The sequence below is a fragment of the Falco cherrug genome, chromosome 12, assembly GCF_023634085.1.
Source record: "Falco cherrug isolate bFalChe1 chromosome 12, bFalChe1.pri, whole genome shotgun sequence".
NCBI lineage: Eukaryota > Metazoa > Chordata > Aves > Falconiformes > Falconidae > Falco > Falco cherrug.
Genome location: NC_073708.1, coordinates 7,198,069 through 7,214,442, shown reverse-complemented (window position 1 = coordinate 7,214,442; position 16,374 = coordinate 7,198,069). Strand labels below are relative to the sequence as shown.

At 63.5% G+C, this 16,374-nt stretch overlaps 1 protein-coding gene across 3 annotated transcripts; it reads right to left on the bottom strand.

Moving 5' to 3' along the window:
- Window positions 1-703: 703 nt before the first annotated feature.
- On the bottom strand, window positions 704-15,433 carry KIAA1614 (KIAA1614 ortholog). 3 transcript variants are annotated; one of them, XM_055724255.1, is made up of 12 exons: window positions 10,791-15,433; window positions 10,281-10,377; window positions 9,448-9,471; window positions 8,148-8,783; window positions 7,458-7,521; window positions 6,107-6,262; window positions 4,150-5,399; window positions 3,929-4,061; window positions 2,955-3,195; window positions 2,322-2,434; window positions 2,012-2,196; window positions 704-1,640 (listed from the first exon to the last, which is right to left on the bottom strand). In XM_055724255.1, exons 1-12 carry the CDS (start codon window positions 11,133-11,135, stop codon window positions 1,447-1,449), a joined length of 3,438 nt encoding a protein of 1,145 aa, XP_055580230.1. In that variant the 5' UTR covers window positions 11,136-15,433; the 3' UTR covers window positions 704-1,446. The 3 variants fall into 3 exon arrangements, with proteins under 3 accessions (XP_055580230.1, XP_055580231.1, XP_055580232.1); XM_055724256.1 differs by lacking the exon at window positions 9,448-9,471 and having other exon boundaries at window positions 705-1,640; XM_055724257.1 differs by lacking the exon at window positions 10,791-15,433 and having other exon boundaries at window positions 705-1,640; window positions 10,281-10,414.
- Window positions 15,434-16,374: the final 941 nt, after the last annotated feature.

Genomic DNA, 16,374 nt, shown 5'->3' with positions numbered 1-16,374 from the left:
AGGTAGCAGGAGAAGCTCCCACCGGCATCTGCCAGGCATCACCCTCCTGGCTTTTAAGGCATAAGCGGTAGCTGCAGTTTCTGGGGTCTCCTCTGCGCCTTGAGCAGCTGCTGCCCAGATGTGGGGGATGCTGCAGGCAGCTGCAGCCCAGACGCGTGGGCGCCAGCGTGCAGAGGGCAGCCATTGCTGCCGTGCTCCTCTGTGTGCCGGCCTCGGCGCCTGCTGAAAAGGCTTGTCCCCGCGCAGCCACCCCGGCGCCGCGGCACAAGTTTCCCCTTCTGTGGCTGGAAGGAAGAAAACCCCCAAACCAGCAGCAGGAGCGCAGACCCCTCTAATTAGTGATGGATACTTGCAGGCGCATCCTCACCGCTGCCCCGGCAGTGCTCGCAGGAAGAGGAGAGCTTCCCCCCACCCCCCACGCTGCTCGGTGGAGCAGGGAAGGGGGGTTCTGCTCTCTGAGGGACACTGCAGCTGGCTGAGCCCCCCACCTCTGCCTGTCCAGGGCACCCCCAGCATCGCAGCACTGTCGGGAGGCAGCTGTTGGAGCGGGTGGGCCATGGGAAAGTGGGCAGCAAAGAGCCTGAGCCCATCCAGAGCCCTCCCCCCAGAACACAGGCTGCCTGGGGGCGCAGTGGGGAGAGCCCCTGCCAGCACAGCTCTCTGGGGAGCGTGGCCCCCAGGGGGCCCGCCTGCTCCGCAGACCGAACAGGTCCTTGGGCCCCAAAGACCTCCTGCCCTCAGGTGACAGTGTCCACAGGCTGCACACCATGGCGCCCCACAGCCAGGGCGCCTACAAGCTGCCCACTGGGGTTAAACTTCGGGGGGGTGGGGGGCTGGCTCAGCCCCATGCGAAGGCACCCACACGCTTCCCAGCTCCCAGACCTGGCTGCAGCTCCTGCACCCACCGGCAGCCCCGTGACCCCGGGGCTGGGGCATGTCCTGTTCCCTTGGCCAGCCCATGCCAGCAAGCATCACCCCAGCCCCTCCGTGCCACCCACAAACCAAAGGCACCCTGTTTCGGCATTACTTTTTTTTTTTTTTTTTTTAATCCTGTTTGAAATAATTTAAAAGAAGCCCACCACCCCTGCAGGCAAGGGAGCCCTACATCTCCTGGGGTCACAGGGATGGGACATTCCCACCTCAGTGCCCAGCAGGACAGACCCACCCTGGCTCCATGGCAGGGCTGGGGCTGTTCTCACACTTGGGGCAGCTCCTGGAGACACTGGACACGGTCTTGGGGGTCCTTGATCCCACTCTGTCTCCTGGGGGGGCCAGGAAACCCGCCTGCCCCCCACCCCGCAACGGGGAGCCGAGTGTTGCACCGGAGCCGCGCAGATCGTGGCACCGCGGGGCAGCTTGCTCCACGCCGTGCTGTCCTGCAGCATCGGGGCATGTCGGTGGGATGTCATCCTCCTCCCGCCAGGCTTCCCGGGAGCCGTGCAGGGGCTACCGGCGTGCCGGCCGGTGCCTGAGCACGCGGAGGGACAGGGTGTCCGCCTGGAGCAGCAGCTCACGGATGCGGGCCAGCCCCAGCCCCGAGACGGCCGCCCCGTTGACCTGCAGGATCTCGTCCCCCACGCCCAGCAGCCCCGCGTACAGCTTGGCCGTGCCGGCGTCCGCCATCTCCTGCACGTAGACACCTGCGGAGAGGGACGGGGCGGGTGAGCTCCCCAGCCTGCACCCCCCGGCTGGGGCTGTACCCCCGGGGGTGCCCAGGGGCCGCGCACTGTGCCCGTGCATGGGAACAAATTCAGTAGCAACAGCCTTTGGGATGGGCTGTGTGTCCCAAGCCAAGGGCTGGTGGGTACACGGGACCGTGCGTGGCCAAAGCCAAGTGTGGCAGCGACCCCCCATCCAGTGTCACCCCAGAGGGCTCAGGTAGGATGGAGCAGCCCCCTCCACCCATCCCTGAGCTCAGTCCTGGGGGGGGACGAGAGCCACCATGGAGGGGCTGTGCCGTGCCGTGCCTCCCCTGGGGCTCGGGTGAAGCTTTGGGATGACCCCACCGCACCTGTGTCAGGCCGGCCGTGCCCGGAGGTGACACAAAACCCGAAGGCGCCATGGGGGGGTCGCTGCAGCTCCAGCTGGCTGGTGCCGTCGGGGAAGACCTCGACCACACGCCCCACCGCGTGCAGCCGCCCAGGCGCCCCGATGTCCTCCACACTCAGCGAGCGCCGCGGCCCCGAGCCCCCCTTCCTGTGGGAAGAGGGGAGATGGGGTGAGCGGGGACCCTGGGAAGATGCTGGGGACCAGATGATGGGGCTCCCAGCCACTGTGTGTGGCTGAGCACCCCAAAACAGCCTTTCCAGGCCCCGTCCTACCTGTCGGCCGCAGGCTGGGGCAGGAGGTAGGCGCTGGCGCGGGGTGCCTTGCCCAGGAGGGGGTGCAGGCTCTGGACAGAGGCAGCTTTTTGGGGCTGGCAGAAGGGTGACACCTGGGGAAAAAGCACCCAGTTGAGATGGGGACAACCGCAAACACCGTGCAACCCTGTGCCCACTGATGCGCTGAGGGAGCGGGGGGCCATGGGGGCATCCCACACCCCTGCCCCCCCCACCAGAGCCCCCCCCTAAACTACCACTGAAGAGGGGGAAGCTGGTGTCCCCTGCCCCAGCCCAGGACACCCACCCAAGGAGCAGGGTTTTTGGGGAGGCACCTCACTACTCAGCTGGGACACACAGGCCGGGACCCCACACCAAATTACCCCCCGCTCTGCTCCCCAAATCTGCTTTTCCACCAGCCCACCCACCCCTGGCTTGCAGCTTGCTCCTTCCTTCCCACTCCCCATTTGGCTCCAGGTTTTTCAAACCCCTTGGGCAGCTTAGGGGTGGCGCTTGCCCCCCCCCCTCCGCGGGATCATAAAGTGATGCTCAGGAATGCTTCACCCCCCAGCCCAGCGCCCCCCTCCTGTGGGACCCCCGGGACCCCCCCTGCATGGGGTGACATTTCAGGCTCACCAGCTGCAGGGACTGCAGGGAGGGTGACTTCTTCACGCCGGGGCCATCCTGGGGGACGCTGCTGGGGGCCGGGAGCTGCTCCATGCTGTAGCAGCGGAAGCGGCCCAGGCGCTGCTTGGTGCTTTGGCTCAGGCTGCACAGGAGCTTCTTCAGCCCCGACGCCGAAGCACTGCTGCCCTTGCGGCTCGCTGGCCGCCCCGGCTCCCTGGATGGAGAGGGATGACGGCCATCTACCACGTGCCTGCAGGGGGAACAGGACCGGCAGCTGCCTCGGGGCTTGGGGGGCGTCTTGCACCCACCTTCGCAGCCTCGAGAGCAGCAGCACGGTGAGATCAGGGTGCACGGTGAGATTGGGGTGCAGCCGCCCTGTGGCAGTAACCTCGCATGCACTAGGGATGGCTTCAAGAGCCAAAGAGACCTGAAGGGCTCCCTACCCATTTTCCCCGTAATATGGGGGGTTTAACACCTCTCAGACCTCCCCTGCTCTCTGCCTGAAGGGATTGCATCCTGGCAAGGAGCTCGAACGACCCAGCGCTGCCTCCAAACCCTCCTGCCAGGCTGAGACATGCTGCGCCTGGGCCCAGATCCAGCAGGATTGTGTTTGGTGATCCCCAAGGCAGCCCTGGGGCTGACAGCATTTAGCAGCTGATTTTTCCCCCAAAAGGGAAGAACCTGGCACTGAGCTAAACACCTCCAAGGTCACCCACCATCACGTCTGCTGCAACACCCCCCCAGTGGAACCAGATGTGGGGTGAAATGCAATTCCCCCAAACCCGCCTGAACACACATGCAAAATTATCACCCCCACATTATGGTTTCTGGGAGGTTTTTTGGTGCCGAAAGGCAGAGTCCCACTGGGAAACACCGTGGGGGGGCTCAGCCTGGCCACATCCTGCTGCACTGAGAAGGGATGCTCAGGGATGCAGCACCCACCACGCGGTGCAGGATGCTGGCAGCCCCTCGCTCTCACTCACCCGCGTGCTGCACTCCCGGCTGGCTGCGGCTGCTGCTGCTGCACTCCGGGCGTCCTGGCAGCTCCCCCCGGGGGACGAGCAGCCTCCTGGGGCGTAAGGGCGATGGGGCTGGTGATGGACTGTGACGGTGCCCCTGCAATCGCAGTGAGACATTCACATCCCCACTTTGCTGGGGACCCCCACCCACGCCGGGTGCCCCTGTGCTCATGTGGGTCTCTTACCTCTGCCTGTGCCTGGGGGGTCTGGCCCGTGGGTGTTGTTGCAGTTGTTGGTGGACAAGGCACGGAGGGGGCTCCCTGGGAGCCACCTGGGGCTGCAGGGACCCCGCCGCTCCCCCGGCCCCACCGTGCCCCCGGGCTGGCAGGGCGCAGCGCTCCCAGCATCCCGCTCTGGGCCCCGGCTTCCTTGGCTCGACGCCCGGCGGCTGCCACTGGAGAAGAGGGCTTTCCTGCAAGGCACCTGGGAGCAGGCCTTTTTGGTGGGAGGGGGAGCGGGGAGGTGGATGCCCGACGTGGGGGTGCCGGCCCCCAGCTGCGAGGAGGGGTCCAGGGGCTCACTGGGCTGCTGTGGGGTACGAGTGGCGTTTCCCACCCCCTTGCTTCCCGTGGGATGCTGGGGGGGATCCCCGTCCTCCTGGCTACCGGCTCTCCCTGGCAGTGGGGGGCAAACAGCCCCCGTCCGGCTCGTGGCACCACCAGAGCCCCCATCCCCCGCACGGGGGTCACCGCTGGCTGCACTTGCCCCTTTCCCGGCCCTCGCCTCCAGCTGCGGGGGGGCACAGGGGGCCCTGTGCCCGTGAAGCCGGGGGTCCCGGTGCCCCCGCAGGTGGGGGCTGTGGGGTCCTCCCTCCTCGCTGTCTGTCCGGCAGCCGTCGGAGGTGTCGGTGCTCTCCAGGGCTGAGTCCACCTCGTCGATGTAAGTGACGTCCCCGATGTACGTCTCCTTGATCTTCTCGGTGTGGATGTGCTGCCGGGAGGGGAGGATCCACAGTGGGGACCCCCGGGGGCCCAGAGCCCTGGTTTTGGGTTCCAGCCGGGCAGCACTCGGCCCCCCGCTGTCCCCTGGGACGCTTCCTTGTGCCGCAGGGCTGCTTTCGGCCACAGTGGTGGCCACCGGTGTGTCTGTGCCCTGGCCGCCAGCAGCACCCAGGAAGGAGCCGCAGGCGCTGCACTTGCCGCCTGCCACGAGGTCGCCGCTCTGGGCTTTGGGCTGTCCAGCCCCGTCCCCTGGCTGCCTGCCCCTGGCCGGCTCCAGCGAGCCCAGCGCCGAGCCCAGCGCCCGCCGGTGCCGCAGCTGCAGCCGCTCCAGGTACCGCACCTCGGCGTCACGGGCCGACTCATCCTCGAAGCGGACGCGGGACGGGGATGGTCCCCGCGGCCGCCGCGGCTGCCCGCAGCTCGAGTCCCCACTCGACGAGTCGCTCAGGCTCCCGCCGTCCCGCGGGGCGATGCTCGGCCTCCCGCCTGGCTCCCTGGCGTGGGGACAGACCGATGGGGGACAGGCCAGTTGCAAGGGCTGCCCAGCTTCCTTGGGAAAGCGAGGCAGGAGGGGGAAACCCTGCAGAAGCTGGAGCAGGAGGAAAAGTCCACCTGATGCTCCACCCCGCTGCCCTCCAGCCCCCTGCCCGGAGCTGAAATGGTGAGAGGCTACGGCGATGCCCGGCTGCCACGGCACAACCGCCATCACCCTTCCCCTGCATCGAAGCGCGCGGTGGCTCGGTCCCAGACACCGAATGGCACAGGACCCACACACAGGGCAAACCGCGGCTTTGGTACAGCCCCCCAGCCCCGAGCCTCCCTAGGGAGGTGCTCCCCATCAGCTGGGAGACGCAGTCCCCCAGGCAGCCGGGAGCACACGGTTAATGCCTCCACATCATCATCAAACACAATTAAACACCCCGCAAATATTACGCTGGAAAGGTTTCACGCGTGCCCCGGCAGAAGGATGCTCCTGCGAGCAAAGCTGCTCACGCACCGGGATGGGGCTGCGGACCCTGGCTCTGCACACACGGCTGCACGCTCTGCACATGTGCCGGCACGCGTGTGCATGCTCTGCACATACATGCACACCCTGCACATGCACCAAATCCAGATTCCCCCCCCTGAGAGCGCTGTGGCAGCGGGGTTGGGGGCGGGGGGGGGGGAGAGGCAGGATGAGGCCCGTGGCGCTGGCACTGACCTGGGGTGCGGGATGGCGGTGGCTGCGGGGAGGAGGAGGATGTCGTGGCTGGCGCGCAGGGGGTTCGTCCGAGCCTTCATGCGGGCGCGTTGCAGCAGCTGCTTGGCCTGCTCATGCCGCGGGCTCAGCTCGAGCTCCTGCCCGGGGACAAAGGCCCTGCAGCCCCGCAGCAGGGAGGGGGATTAGGAAAAAATAACAGGGATTAGACATGGTTTAACGGTGACGATGAGGCTGCTCTGCCCAGAGAAAACAGGGCCCAGCCTCCATGCACAGGGACAGCCAAGCAGGAGCCCCCGTAACTCCCGGTGCCAGGCGGGAGGAGGTGGGTCACACCCCACACCGGTGATGCTTTGAGGGGGCTCAGCACCCACACAGCTCGGGCACCGACTCGGCCAAAGCAGCGCTTTGCACCACGAGCACCCCAGAGTGGGTGAGGAAACCGAGGCAGGCATTGCCTCCGATCCCCGCCGGTGTAAATCCCACAGCGATGTGAACACAGGTAGGTCTGGGATAACCCCCCTGTCCCGGCTGCCTTCCCTTGCTTGCAGGGGGTCTCCCCTCCACACCCCCCCACCCCCCCCCCAACACTTCCCCAGCTGCAGGGTGGGGGATCCATCAGCTACAGGAGGGCACAGCCCTGCTCCAGCGCTGCCTTCCCAGTTGGCCATGGCCCTAATCCCTCTGATTAAAATAATCAGCTCAGGCAGTTGCTTTGGGGAGCCTGGCCTTAACCTTGTCATGGCAGGAGGGTGGGCGCACGCCAGCCCCCAGGCAAGCCCGCTGTGCAGCACCGGGGGGGGTCCAGGCTCCCCCCCAGCTTTTGGCTGCCCCTGCTCATGGGGAACGCAACATTCCCGGCTCTGCCCTGCACCCCGCTGTCCCCAACCCCGCAGCCACCGGCGCGGAGCAGAGCCAGTAACCACCACACAGGGGGGTCTTCCCCACACACTTGCTTCCCCCACACGGCTCCCAAGCTCCCAGCCTGGCTCCCCAGCCCACCCTGCTCACCTGCTTGTCCCACCTCTGTATTTTTAGTCCGTACCTCTAAGGTTTATCATTAGTCCAACAAGATTACACACGCCTGCTGCCTCGATCCTCTTAAGCACCTGGAACAAATTTCTGTCCCATTCTCTTCCCCAGCTCCCTTCTCACCCTGGGGTCCTGGTGGGGACCCCTGCCCTGCTCGCACAGAAGCATCACTGGAACCCTGCCATGCTGGGGGCCTGCCCCCCAGCCCTGCCCCAGAGCCCCACCGAGCCCCAGCCCTGCTTTGAGGGGTGCATTTAAAATACAATTCTGGGGAGGGGGAAAGAAGCAAACGTCTGTCTCTGCCACACTGGGACCAACCTACCTGCAGCCCTCGGTGTCCTGCAGCGAGACCCCCGAGTCCCAGTCCCCGTCACTGGCTGGCACCTCTGAAACGCAGGACAGGGAAAAGTATCAAAAGCCTGGCTGGACCGCAGCCCCTACCCTGATCTACCTCAATAGCACCCACGGACCCCCAGCCCCACTCCTCAGCCCATCCCAACAAACACCCTTCTCAGGGCAATCCCACCCGCTCGGCTCTGGAGAGACCCCAGAGGAAGGGGACATGGGGACATGGGCAGCAGCACCTGGCGCGTGCGCCCGCAGGGATGGGCGCTGCGGGGTCATTAGGGCAGATGCTTTCAAAGGAGGAATTAAATCCCTTTCCCGGTGGCAGCTGGCGAAGGGAAGGTGATGCCCGCAGACCTTGACTGCCCCAGAAAGTGAATTTCTTGCTTTTGCTTTTCGCAGTGACATTCCTTGCCAGGACGCCGGAGGGACCCGGCAGCACCCAGAGCACCCCAGCGATGCAGCACCCCGCTTTGCCTGCGGGCACCTCCTACAGCTGCTCGCAAAGGGGATGCAGCACCCGTGGGGGCCAGGGCAGCCCCGGGGTGCGAACCAGCCGCATGGGAGGCTGGAGGACAGCACCGAGGACCCCCATGTGTCCCAAAGCTTTTCCTTCCCGCACCCAGCGGCTCTACCGAAACAGCTGTCACCTGCCCAAATCACGCACCGGGAGCGGCGAGGCCCAGCACCTCCTGCAGCAGCCGCCGGTTCCTCTCCACCCGTTCGGCCAGCGAGAGGCTCTCCCAGCCCTCTGCCACGGTGGGGGACACGGAGGGACCCTCCTGGTCCCTTGGCAGGGTTCGTGCCTCTTCTTCCAGGGGAGGTCTGTCATGGGGGGAGGCAGAGCCCCGGGACCCGCTGCCCTTGTCCCGGGGGAGCTCAGTGCCTCCTGGCACATCTCCCCTGGGTGACGGCACCCGCCAGAGCCCCGGGGTACCAGTGCGGGGTGCCGGGGCTGGGGGGCCACCGGCCACGGGCTCCCCGCCATCCAGCAGCCCATCCGTCAGGTAGGTGCGGAGCTGAGCCCGTGGCTCCACCGCCGCTGCGTCTGCCCCCGGCTTCCCCCGCCGCGGCCGGGACTTCTTGGGTGAGGGGCGCTCAGGGGGGGCTGCGGGGGTCCCTGACCGACTGCTCCCCCGCTTCTCCTTCAGTGCCTTCACCTTGCTCTCCAGGACGGCGTGGGGGCCACGGGGGCGATCAGGGGGCTCCGGCAGGGCAGGGCTCCGGCTGCCGCTCTGGCCGTGCTGCCTGGGGGGCCGCGGCACCCGCCGTGTCTCAGCAGGAGAGCCCCCCTCCATGTGTCCTGCGGGGAGAAAACCCAGGGGAGGGTGGGCTCGCCCCCCCGGCACCCACCCTGGTGCTTCCTAAAAAACACATCTCTCCTGGCCACCCGAGGCTCTGCCGGCAGCGGGCACCGTGATGTGCCCAGGGTGTCTGCGATGCCACTGCCGTGCACGGCCGGGTGGGGAAGGGGACAGGGACATGGCCCAGCACGAGGCCACCCAAAGCACTGACACCAGCATTGCTCCGGAGCGGGTGGGTCCCCAAAGCGGGTGGCCTTGCCCATGCTTTTTGGGGCACCCAGCAAGATGCCCCCGAGGGAACCAGGTCAGGCCCCCCGAACCCCCCAGAACCGAAATCCCTCGCGGCTGCACCTCGCCGAAGGTCCCACCCGGCAGATATCGCCCCCCTGCTCCCCCCGGGGTCACACGTGTCACTTGTCCTGCACCAGCCTCCTGGGCCCGGTGACACCCACGTGCCGCTGCCCCCCTGCCCCCCGCCGGGAGCATCTCGCCCCACCGGACCCCCGCAGGAGCCTCCCCCGTGGCCGGGGTTGCAGAAGCGCCCCCGGGAGCCCCCCCCCCCCCCAGGATCCCCCCCCCTACGGCTCAGGGCAGCCCCTCGCCGCCCCGGGGCAGAGCGGCAGCGGGATGGGGCTGCGGGTGGGAGGCGAGGGCAGTCCTTACCCCCGGAGCGGCATCGGGAGGGGGCTGGGAAGAGGGAGAAGAAGGCGGAAGAAGGGAAGGAAGCAGAAGAGGGGAAAAAAAAAAAATTAAAAAAAAAAAAAAAAAAAAAAGGACAAACCAGCAAATCCCAGCCCCTTCAGCCGAGCCAGAGCTCAGCCGCTTGGCTGGGCTGCGGGGCCACGGCCAGCCCTGCCTCCCGCCCGGCCCCCCGCCGCCTCCGCCGCCGCCGCCGCCTCCTCCCCGCCCCCCCCCCCCTCCCCCGAAGCGCCGGCCCAATCCCGCCCCCCCCGCGGCGTGGGGGTCCCGGCTGCGGGGCGGGGGGGCCGGCCGCCCCCCGGGAATGTCCTTTGCCTGGGCTGCGCGTTCGGGACGGAGGGGGGTCAGCACGGCCAGCCCCCTCCCCGGGCCTGCCGAGGGGGGCACCCTCGGGGGCTCTGCCCCGCACCGGCAGCTGGGGCTTCAGGAGGCCCAGAAGGATGGGGAGGGTGGTCCCGGCTGGGGGGGGGGCTCCAACCCTCCCCAGCCCGGCAGCCCAGCCTGCTGGCTGCGGGCACCCCCACCAGCATCACGCCTTGGCAGCTGCGCTAAACTTTCCCGCAGGCCAAACCCTGGCCGGAGCTCACAGCCAGGGCCAGCTGAGCATCTCCAGGCAGGAGGGCGGTGGGAGCCAGGCTTGGTGCACCCACCCACCACCCCCCCTCGGCCCAGTGCGCACCCTGCACCCCCCCCCCGGCTCCCCACGCACCAACCCCCTGCCCTCCCCCCCCCTCCCCCTCCCCGAGACCCCTCAGAACTCATCACATGGGGTGAGGGTCCCGGTGGGCACCGCTTACCTGGGGGTGCTGGGGGTGCCGTCCCCGGGGGGCAGCAGGGGTGCTGCGGGGGCCATGGGTGTCCCGGTCCCGCTCCAGCTGCCGCTTTAAGCTGCAGCTTTTGATATTCGTGATTGGTTTCATAATCCCGATCAAAAGGAAATCACCAGGATTATGAAATTGTTTTAATCCTCCCGGCTCCAGCCACACTGGCGCCTTCCAGCACGAGCAGCAAGAAACCACACCGATCTCCTTAAAACACCCCCCGGCACCCCAGTGGTCCCCATCGCAGCCAAAACTGAGCCCAGGGGCTTCCTTCCCGGCGGGGCTGGCCGGGCTCGCAGCGGGCATCAGGGATGACTCCTTGCTCCATGGGGAATGGACCCAGCACCTTCCCCCCGCTGCTCCCCGGCAGGAGGGGAGTGCTGGCAGGTTTGGGTGGAAGAGCCCAGAGCAGAGAGACACCCCCCCACACCCCGTACCCCAGCCCTGGGGTCTAACCTCCCCTGCAATGCTGGGACCCATCCTTACCTCCGTGCTGTCCCGGAGAGGGACCCCAGCTCCTCTGCCTGGGCTGGAGGCGTGAAACGCACCGCGGAGATGTTGTCCCCATTGAGCTGGGGACAACTCGACCGGTGAGGTGCCAAAGCAAGGGCAGCCGGGCTCCTGCCGCCAGCCAGGCAGGGAGCTGCAACCGGGATTAAATCTCTGGGAAGCGGCTGGTGTGAGCAGCAACAGGCTCAGAGCGATTTCAAGGCACTGGGCTCTCTTCTGGAGGAAGATTGATTGCAAGAGAGGATGAAGAGATTTAAGAGAGCAAAATAAAAGCACAGATCCCAGACAACCCAGAGCCAGGCTACTCAGCCTCCTGGCCATCTACTGTGCAGGCAGGACGACACTTTGGACCAGGGACAAGCTGGAGAGAGGCAACCGAAGGCTCCCAGAAGGACCAAGAGCCTTTAGCTGGTACAGCATGTTCCAGGCAGGTCTCCTGCAGCATCACCCCTGGCATGTTGGGTTTGAGACCTGGGCACCTTCCTCTGAACCCCTCCTGCCCCCCTCCTTCAAGCACCTCCACCTCCTCCCAGGACACAGATGTCCCCCACCTCCGGCCACCAGTGATAGCCCACCGCTCCCAAGGGCGCGCGAGCAGCATCTTCGCAGAGCGTGGAAGCAATGGCTTCGCGCGGGGATGTGGCACCAGGGGTGGGACGTGGGAAGAAAGACACACAGACCGGGGACAAAAGAGCCATCAGATCATTGGAAAACAAAGAGCTTGTAATAATGAAAAAAGGACAGATTTCGTAACCAATCACTTTTTCCTTTGAAAAACACAATCACAGTAACTTTGCTTTATACAACCACCTAGAAACTATGAAACAGTATCACATTGTGCATTTTTTTTTTTTAAACCTACTTATCAAGAAGGGTATTCCACACTTCAAAAATTATATCCATTTGGGGAGGAAAGAGGAGACAGCTAATAGCGCAGTCACAGATACATCATGAGTCCAAGCAAGCGGCAATTCTTTGTCCTCACCTTTTCCACTTAGCCAAAAAAGAAGAGTGGAGAAGGGGATAGCAAAAGAGAAAGGAGGAGGAAAGAAAGAAAGCACCCACAGAGGACTAATCACACTCCATAATTACTTTTGACATCTACAGGGCTTCATAGAAAGATCATTTAGACCAACACAGTGGGGAGGGGGAGAGGAAGGCGGCAGCGGGACCCGGGGGGAACTTTGGCATTTCCACCCCGGGCCCCTTCCAAAGGCCAATCCTTCGCCAGGAGGACCTACGGGACGGAGAGGTCATCACAAGTTCTACCAGGCTGCCCAATTTCTCCTCTGGAGCAAAGAGTTTGCAATTTGGTTTCTAATAGCTTGAGGGACTGCCAGGCCATGGGGCATCTTCCCAGGCAGGGTCGGTGCCTCTCGCCCACTGTGGCACGGCTCTGCCGGGGCTAGAGAAGCCTCCGACTCCCACCGGGAACAGGGCTGGGGCAGCAGCACCTGGGGACACCCCGCAGCACCATCGCCTTCCTCTCCTCCCCCAGCCAAACCTGCGTTTCTCTTGCAGCTGGGATGCTGCAGCTGGGGCTGAAGCCCCCCCAGGGATGCTGACACACCGATTTAGCCCCATGGTGCTGGGGGGGGGGCTGACAGCTGGTGCTGAGGGGTGGGATTTGGGATGGCATCATGTAAAGGAGGCAAGGTTTGATGAGGTGACAGCCACCGAGCCCAACCGTGACTGCAGCAGAGTTACCATAGGGATCTTCCACTCTTCCCTTAGGAACCCCAGCCCCTCTTTTCCAAGGAGACAAAACAAGCCGATCGCCTTCTGGAATAAGACTTTAAAATAAAAAAAAAATCCTATGCTTAAGGCAGAAGATCACCTTCCCCCTGCGAGTGCAAAGCAGAATGGTGGAGAGGAGGGAGGACATGGGGCTGGGATGCGGTGCATGGGTGAAGCGGCTTTGGCATTCCCAACGGGAGCCAAGCCATGCCCCAGTGCCAGGGCACGTCCCAGCATGACCCCGATGTCAGGGCCACAACCCCCCCAAAAGCCGGGGGCGCACACCGAGTCCCGGTGAGCAGCATGCAGCAGCATCCTTGCAGGATAAGGCCAATTTCGCTCAGCTGTTCAAAACGCAGGCCACGCTCACAGGCTTTGCACCGTCTCCCTCGCTCTTTGGAAGATCCATAGTAAAATTCCCCAGGGATTGTTATCTTCTGGACCGAGACAGTGCTGTCCTTCCCCGCCTCCCACGCGGCTGCAGCAGCTGAGCCCTGACAAGGAGGCAGGATGAGCAGCACAAGAAGTATTTTTAGGGAAGTAAGAGCAGCAGGATCCAGCTTGGCTCCACAAGAGGCTTTCCCCCCCCCGCCAGGATTTTCCCACAGAAGGCTGCTGCCAGGCACACCCCCCCCGCGCCAAGGGTACCGTTGGCTTCGGACAAACAGCAAGGACAGTGACGGAACAAGGAGGGCCGGGAGCGGGGCAGGGAAAGGCGCAGGATGAGCAGCAGCCGACTTTGGGAACGTGTCTGGGTTGGCGAGGTAGCAGTTTATTTGATACACCCCGGCTGCAGCCATGGGTGCTGCAAATGTGTTTCTTTTAACGCGCGGCTGGACAGCATCGGTTCCCCTTGATGGAGCAGCTCCCGCTCCCACTCGCCGAGACCGTGGAGCCAAAACCCGTCAGGGGCGCGCAGCCGCTGCCCGGCACGGCCCTCCCCACGCAGGGGCACCTGGCCTTTCCAGTGACATGGTCCCAAAGCCACGCAGGGAACTCCAGCTAGCAAGTAAGACTCTCTGGATGCTGCAAACCCTAATCCCCTGCAACCCGAAAATCCCTGGGAGAGCAGGAAGGATGGAAAGCAGCAGGGAATCGGCGCGGAGAAGCAAGGTCAAAGGGTATCTCCAAAAGTCACCGGCCACACTGCGGCACCACCTCCCCTGACATGGGACCATCTGCAAGGGCTCAGGGCAGACAGAAGGAGCTCCCACGCCATCCTGGGAGGGAGCCGCACACAACCGCAACCTCCGTGCCGAATCGTGAGGAGAGGGCGAGCTCAACACCCAACATCCAGCACTGCTTCCCAGCAGCCAGAGCATGGACCCGTCTCAGCTTCCACCTTCCCTCCAGCTACATCCCAACAACTAAAGTGCCGGATAAAAATACCCCGGCTCCTTCTAACTCTGCTCCACACACTTCTGGACCATCACCCTGCTGTTCTCCCTCCAGGAAGGTGCCCGAGCACCCACGAGCAAAGCCCGCGTGTGACATGAAGCCACCCCATGCCCATCCCCGGCGCAGGCTGCTCGCAGGGGTGGCGGGGCTGTTCCCTTACCATCTGCTCCGCTCCGTTAGGTCCCCCTTTATTGGCCAGATGTTCTCGCAGCTACGGAGCCACCCCAGCTTTAGCGCTGGCTCTCAGGAGGAATCTGCACACCCGATTTCTCAGAAATGTCTGGGAGGGGGGGAACAGGCAGATGTGGCGCCAGGGGGCTGGGAGCCTTTGAAAGCCAGGCCTCTGGGAATTCGGGCTACATTCCCCTAAGAGGCCACCTTCACTGCCAAAAGGGACAATGTTTTATTTTAGGAGATAATGTTTGCTAGCTATACAATGCCACCTCCCCTTTTTTTCTTATTTCTCCTGCCAGCAAAGACAGAGAAAAAGGGAAGAGCAGAGAGCAGAGCAGACAGACAGGCTGAATTCTTGTTTCCATAATGATTTAGGTAAACTACAGAATAAAGATTTAATTACTTGCAACCTGATGCTGCCCACCGGGTTGGGAAGCGAAGGGCTGGGCGGTACAGCAGCAGGCAGGCAGGAGGGACGCACACCACCTGGCCATCCTCGCTCTCCCCAGCCCAGCTGAGGAAGGCAGAGCGCTCCCAGGGGATGGACATCACTTCAACGTGTCTCTTTTCCTTCCCTCCAAAAGGAAGAATTGCCAGTAAAGCTCTTGTTTCTGTCTACAAAGAACCACTTTGCGTAAGTTACACCGCTGGTTGATTTTGCATTGCCCCTCCTCAGTGTAGCTGCCCTCCTCTGGCCCCCCCGGCAGCTATGGCTTCACTCCCACCGATCTCGCTGGAAACACCTACACAAGGTTTGGACACAGCAACAACCGCTGCAATGCAAGATAGGCAATGGAAATATTTTCAAGGGCTTTATATCTCAGACTCCACCTCCACAGGAACAGGAACCCTCCGTTTAAGTATGAACAACAGATCTAAGGGAGTTAAATATGGGAAAACAGGCTCCTGGGCACAGAAAGGATGAAGAGCACAACCTAGTCCAGCTGCCCTCCCGCCAGAGCGGACCGACAGGGCAGGAGATGCGAGGAGGAGCACCACAACAGACACACCAGCTACGCCACCATGCACACTGCTGACAGAGCAGAGGCATCTCCCGGCAGGTCCCTCGGAGTTTCTTTGCAAGCTGAGAGCATGTCACGGCAGCGCAGGCAGGGACAGGGCTGCAGCGCTGCCCTTAGCCTGGCACGGGGCACGGCTTCACCACCACTGAATTTGAATCTACCTCCAATTAAATGAAGAGAACTAAGTTTCCTTCTTCAGTTCCTCTGGGCAAGAGGCACAGCAGGCAAACAGAAAACGCAACGTACCAGTCATGTGAAAAACCATGCTATTAGCTAACTATAAAAAAAAAAAAAAGCCACCAAAGAGCAACCGAGCAGATTCCTGCAATTCCATTGCCCAAACGATAGGCAAGCCACCGGACAGACATCAGTGTGAGGATCCTACTCCAAGAGTTTCACCCTTCCCTTGCAGTCTCAGCTGTGCACCGTGAGCTGAGCAGAGGGGCAGGCGGCATTCCCGGGGCCTCGGCCACGCCGACCCGACGCGGTGGTGGGGTTCAGCTCCAGCTCCCCGTGCCCACCGGTACTGCTGCGAGAGCTGAGGGCACCCGTCGTGCCAGGGGAAGGACGGTGGGACTCGGCAGGCACTCATCTTCCCTTCCCTACAGGAGGAGAGGCTAACGAGACCATCGAGTTGGCATTGCTCTTCCGACACGATTTGCTGGCAACACGGCTGCCCTTTGCCCAAGTCTGCTTGATAGCACCGCGCTTCCCAACCCGGGCTGGCGAGAGGAGGCGAGGAGCTGAGCCACAGGGCGACGCAGCAGGATGGAGAGGCTTTGTGCTAAACCAGAAGCCACCAGGAGACCTGTTTTCAGTTTCACCTTCCCTATCGGGTGGGCTCAACACAGACTTTTCCACGCTCCCCGACAGCTCGCTAACATACCCCCCCCCCCTCCAGCCCACGGCCATCAGCTCCTCGCCTTGTCCCACTTCTGCTGCGCTGGGCTGCAGGTGAGCACCAGAAAAGCTCCCTGCTCAGTAAGGGATGCCTTCATGCCATCTAAGGCTTCTTAAGGCTCTGAAAAAATACTTTTTGATCTGGAGAATGAAGTTCTGAAGCGTTTGTTTGCCTAGCTTTTTGCACCGTTGGTAGGACCCAACTCTCCTTTCCAAAGGACCTTAGGATCATCTGCACTACTTTCACCCAGCTGCATGGAAAGTTGGCGTTGAACCGGCACAAGAAACATGCCCAGAAGCAGTAGCAGCAACTAAAAAAATCAGAAAGA

Bases quoted from the DNA above. Each gene is read 5' to 3' on its own strand.
- KIAA1614 (XM_055724255.1), bottom strand. From the start codon at position 11,135: ATGGCCAGGAGGCTGAGTAGCCTGGCTCTGGGTTGTCTGGGATCTGTG. The intron at 10,378-10,790 runs GTAAGGATGGGT...GAATATCAAAAG, and splicing joins CTCTCCGGGACAGCACGGAG to CTGCAGCTTAAAGCGGCAGC. The intron at 6,263-7,457 runs GTAGGTTGGTCC...GCGGGGCTGCAG, and splicing joins CAGGACACCGAGGGCTGCAG to GGCCTTTGTCCCCGGGCAGG.